At 35.6% G+C, this 5452-nt stretch overlaps 2 protein-coding genes across 2 annotated transcripts; one reads left to right on the top strand and one right to left on the bottom strand.

Annotated features, from left to right (window-relative positions):
- The first annotated feature begins 394 nt into the window (after positions 1-394).
- LOC111880480 (pentatricopeptide repeat-containing protein At3g06430, chloroplastic) lies at positions 395-2597 on the top strand. Its single transcript, XM_023876917.3, has 2 exons — positions 395-842; positions 1420-2597. Exons 1-2 carry the CDS (start codon positions 465-467, stop codon positions 2521-2523), a joined length of 1482 nt encoding a protein of 493 aa, XP_023732685.1. The 5' UTR covers positions 395-464; the 3' UTR covers positions 2524-2597.
- Positions 2598-2758: 161 nt separating this feature from the next.
- Positions 2759-4977, bottom strand: LOC111880481 (uncharacterized). Its single transcript, XM_023876918.3, has 6 exons — positions 4689-4977; positions 4183-4251; positions 4007-4082; positions 3676-3740; positions 3461-3547; positions 2759-3001 (listed from the first exon to the last, which is right to left on the bottom strand). The coding sequence occupies exons 1-5, from the start codon at positions 4869-4871 to the stop codon at positions 3467-3469; spliced, it is 474 nt and encodes a 157-aa protein (XP_023732686.1). The 5' UTR covers positions 4872-4977; the 3' UTR covers positions 2759-3001; positions 3461-3466.
- Between the last annotated feature and the right edge of the window lie 475 nt (positions 4978-5452).

Here is a 5452-nt window from a genome sequence, read left to right as displayed (position 1 = left end):
ATACTATTTTGTAAAGTTAAAACCAAAGGTGACATCGGTAACGGAGGAAGAAATCTTCAAAGATTCATGTTGTATTGAGATGTTATTTTACTCTAATCTGAGGTTCACATTGTCGGGTATAAGGCTTAAGTGCAAATTCGACTTTTTATATCCTAGATAGAAAGGTTTAACGGAGCCTAACTGAGACAAGGTCTTGATTGTTACCCGACCTTACCATGAGGACCAATGGTGTTAAAATGGCAATAGAAAGACCAAAAGTGTTAAAATGAACAAACACAAGGACCAAGACGGTGATTTACTCTAATTATAATATCAAAAGTACGAGGGTTATATTGACTAATACAATAATTATAAGGGTGAAATGTTATTGTGAGCCAAAAATGAAATCCTTACACCTTATCCATGGATGTTTGCTCGCTCGCCCACTCACATGACAAGATCATCACTTCTAACGAAACAAAACGATGTCGTTGTTAGCGCCGCCGCCGCCGTCGTCTCACTCGTTCTCATCTTCCCTATCACTCTCCACCGACAGTTACCGCGATCTCCACCACCATCACCGCATTCACTATCCCATAACTTCTCCCCGGTTCCTATTCCGATGTGCAATGAGATCAGCTTCCTCAGTTGCGGCACCGAAGAAGAAGAAACTGTGGAAGCAAGGGGAGTACCCCGGCGATGTGGCGGGGACTTCGAGTTTTGACAGGAACAAGAGAAGATCGCCGTCTAAGACCATTAAGAAGCAGCCGGATCGGAAGAATGACCTTAATACGGGGGTAATTACCGTTACAGAAGCCTTATCCGATTCTATCAGCAACAAGCAGTGGTTAAGAGCCCTAGAGGTAATCATACACTCAACCTGTAGTCCTAATTAATGTATCGATTTAACCAATTAGTGTGTTTAGGTTGTTAATTTCTACCAATTTTGATTTGTTGCATTATTTTTAGTTAGGGTTTTTTTACATAGTTTTGGTTGAAAGAAAGCTTTTTCACATAGTTTTTGATTGATTGGTTTACTTTCTTCATTTGATTAGTTTAGAGAGGGATCATTTCTTCACCAGTTAAATTAATCTGTAGTGATGATAGACATGTTCACTATTGAAATGAAATGAATAATGGGTTAAATGCAAGAAAGAACAATATACCTTTGTTAATTTGTTTATTATTAACACCTTAATAAGAAAAAAAAAGTATGTTGCTATTTCTTGCATAATAAAAAAATAAATCAAAATGCGTTGCTATTTCTTGCATTTGACCCTTAATAATTGCATTGATATTTCATATGGAATCAAATCTTCTCGTTTGGTTCCTTATCGTGTAATTTGTTGTGTGATTGCCATCGATCTCAGTCCAATGCACACCAAACACAGTACAAGGTGTATATAACCTCATTTTACTTGTATAAAACTTTTATTTTAGGTATTCGGGATGCTAAAAGAACAACCATTTTATCAACCAAAACAAGGAACTTACATGAAGCTCATTGTCCTCCTCGGAAAATCCGGTCAACCCCAACACGCTCAAAATCTCTTCAACACAATGATCCAAGAAGGCCTAGACCCCACTCCCGAACTCTACACTGCATTACTCGCCTCTTATAGCCGAAGCAATCTCATTGACTCGGCATTCAAAGTCCTTGACCAAATGAAAAACCTCCCGTTTTGCCAACCTGACATTTACACATATAGCATTCTAATCAAAGCGTGTGTCGACGCCTCTCGATTCGACCTCGTCGAATCCCTCTACGACCAAATGACCGAAATGTCCCTAACCCCAAACACCCTCACACAAAACACGGTCCTCGCGGGCTACATAAAAGCCGGAAAATTTGACCAAATGGAAAAAATCCTTAACGGGATGCTCGAAAGCACGACATCAAAACCCGATGTTTGGACAATGAACACGATTCTAGGGCTATTCGCGAACACGGGTCAAGTCGAAACAATGGAGAAATGGTACGAAAAGTTTCGAAATTACGGAATCGACCCCGAGACGCGAACGTTTAACATTTTAGTGAATGGGTACGCGAAGAAAAAAATGTACGATAAAATGTCGACTGTTTTATCGTACATGCGGAAACTTTCGTTTCCGTGGACCACATCGACTTATAACAATGTGATCGAGGCTTTTTCGGATGTTGGTGATGTGAAAAATATGGAGTTTACTTTTGATCAAATGAGAAGTGAGGGGATTCGTGGGGACACGAAGACGTTTTGTTGTTTGATTAGAGGGTATGCTAATGGAGGGGTTTTTCATAAGGTGGTTAATATGGTTGAGTTAGCTGGGAAATTGGAGATAGCTGAAAATACGTCGTTTTATAATGCGGTGATTTATGCGTGTGCGAAAGCGGATGATTTGATGGAAATGGAGAGGGTTTTTAGGAGGATGAAGAGTAAGGAATGTAGGGGTGATGTGACTACCTTTGATATCATGGTTGAAGCTTATAGGAAGGTAGGGATGAATGATAAGGTGTATGATTTGGAACAGGAAAGAGATATGATGTTGAATTTGAATCCCAAATAATTAATTGTTTGAAATGTTGGTTTTTAGTTTATTGTAAATTAGTTTTATATTAAAGTCGTTTAAATTTGTTTTTCTTTTTGGTATATGTGTTAATGTTATTTCACATGGTATGTGACGTTGGTTGATGCATGGTAGCAAGTACATGGCATCTTAGTGTCATATTATCACCCCATTTCTACAAGTTGCTACATTTTCATGTAACTATTAATTATTTAATACAAAATTACAAATAGTCTTATATTAAAATATTATGCAATATGAAAAAGATATGAATATAGTTTGATAGGCTTGTGTACATCTCCTTGGGTGACAAAAAATTCAATTTCCGTATATATAGATCCCACTTCAATGCACACCAAATTTCTACTTAAAAGTAAAATCCAACAAATTAGGGTTTTTATATCCAATGGTTATATATCACCTCATGATTGATGTTTAGATCCCACTTCACGCCCTCAAACAGTAGATTGATTCATCACTGTGAAACAAAGCAAAAAATGCAACAATCAAAAACTCATGATTTGACACATCGATTTACACTGATTTTCGGGATTTAATACACATCAAGTTAAGCTAAGAATATCAACAATGGTCGTCATATACTGTTACATATTACTTTTGTAATTTGTAAATAGTAATAAGCTTTAAAAAAAAAACTCTAAATGAAGATGCTCTAAGAAATAACTTGAAAGGAGTCTTTGAGGAAATGAGGCTTTTCATCAATTCCTAACTTTTTACAAATTTGCCCTCGTCATTTTTTCCTTCCAATTCACCACGTATGCCTACCATCATTTCTCAAATATATTTTGGACATTATTTATCCATAGACCAGACAACATATAATAGTAAAAAACATAAACAGGGCCTAGGTATGGTTGATGCATCTATGTGTATGTATGTATGTATGTATGTATGGTGTCACAAATAAATGTTTCACCTTTTTCTATGAATATAATTCTTGATGTTTGGACTTTGTGTAACCCAGAGCATTTAGCTTCTGAACTAGCTTCTTTTCAGCTGCAGCCTAAAACCACAACAGGAGAAACCATTTAGGATTACAGAGAAAAAAAAAGATGATAAAGACGCGATTACAAAAAAAAAAAAAAAAAAAAAAAAAAAATTGTGTATGCAAGAGAGAGAGAGAGAGAGAACCTCAAGCATGGGACTATCTTTTGGAATGTTGCAAGCCAATGTTAAAGGAACTCCAGTCTTAATAACTATGAGAAAATGACACATGTCAGAAGGAGCGGAGACAATTTGTAAGGTTATTATTTACGACGAGGATGAGGGCATTCACGTCTTTTTCACAGACAAGATATCGAGAGCAAGTCTCTGTCCCACCTTTTCGGTTGGGACAAAAAGTTTGAACTTTTGTCCCATTGGCATCAGTCTCAATCTCCGGTCCAATGCATGTCAAACACATTAGAACCCATTATGTCATGTCATGTCTTGTCCTGTGTAACAAAGAGTGTTAGAGGGTTACCTATTCTACGAGCAATGCCAGATCCTGTATTGTCAGAGTTACCACCAAGAAGGGAGCTTACACTGACTGTGTTGTTCTGTATATGAACATGAAAAGTGGAGGTATCAACACCAAAATGGCTATTTGGATAAAATTACTTGTTGCAGAAGATAACATACTCATAAGTGAAAACTTACTGGTCTTGTAGGTGCAGCAGCATATAAATGACCAAATTTGGCAGAGTCACAACCAATCCATGCATATATCTACACATGAACTGATGACTGATGAGTAAGCCATATGTAGCAATAATATCAAAAAAGTTACTAGAGACCACACAGTAATTTCCCAGATAATTCAAAGAATGTTCAGAAATTTCATTTCCCATTAATACTGTACATTAATATACGAATCCTGTTGGTGATTTCTCCCCATAACTGCATATCATTCAGAAAAAGTATGTCTAGTTTGAACTCTGAGTAATCAGTTGTTTAAATGTCAAGGAGATAGAAAGTGAACCTATAAATCCATATAATTTGAATAGTATTAAACTAAAGGATAAACTCCATGGTCAAGGTAGGTAAAGCGAGGAAGCTGAAGACAAGATTGCATCTCGTAATCAGGTAAAAGTTCCGGATTTTGTGTATGATATAGATGGACAGAGAACGTAGAAGCATAAATATGAAGAAATTGAACAAGATACCTGTTTGGGAAGACGAATGATCTGAAAATGAAGGGTAGTGTCATTGAAGACGTCAGAGAAGCAAGTGATCTGCAGGTCGTTAACATTTGAAATTGAAATCCCCAAATTTTGAAATCCATTTGCAATATCATCATTTGTCGTCGATGCTGGTGAAACAGTAGACATTGCTCTATCCGAATTCATTGATTGAAATGTGAGTTTGGTTTGAGATTATTTGAATTGCTAGGGTTTTGTTTCTCAAGCTTGTAAGTCAAGCGTCATTTTTTTTTTGGTATTTGGGTTTAATTTTTTTTTGGTATTTGAATTGCTAGGGTTTACGTTTTTATCCTTTTTAGATAAATCTTTAAAAATGGTACATGTAGTTTCAAAAAAAATCAAATTTGATCCTTAATTTTTTTTCGTCTTCAAGGATGGTCTTTATGGTTGAAAACTTTTAGAGGGTGTTTGGGATTTCATCTAAAAACTCATTTTTAACTTATTGACTTTTTGAAAAGTTAATAAGCTAAAAAAAGTGTTTAGATAATTAATAAGGACTTTTAAAATGACTATTGGTTTAATATTTGAAAAGGAGTTTTGAAGAAGTTACAACTTGTGACTTCTTGAAATGACTTATGACTTATCCTCCTTAATAAATGAAGGTTTTTTTTGCCACATGTCCTCTTCTCCTTCATTTGGACACATGTCATTTTCTAGATCTTTTGAATTTTTTATTTTCTACTTGTTATTTGATTGTAATTTTCATTTTATTAAATTAAAATTTCACA

The sequence above is a fragment of the Lactuca sativa genome, chromosome 6 (genome assembly GCF_002870075.4).
Source record: "Lactuca sativa cultivar Salinas chromosome 6, Lsat_Salinas_v11, whole genome shotgun sequence".
In the NCBI taxonomy this organism is placed as follows: Eukaryota; Viridiplantae; Streptophyta; class Magnoliopsida; order Asterales; family Asteraceae; genus Lactuca; species Lactuca sativa.
Note: the sequence above shows the minus strand (reverse complement) of the source record. Positions and strands in the feature narration are given on the sequence as shown.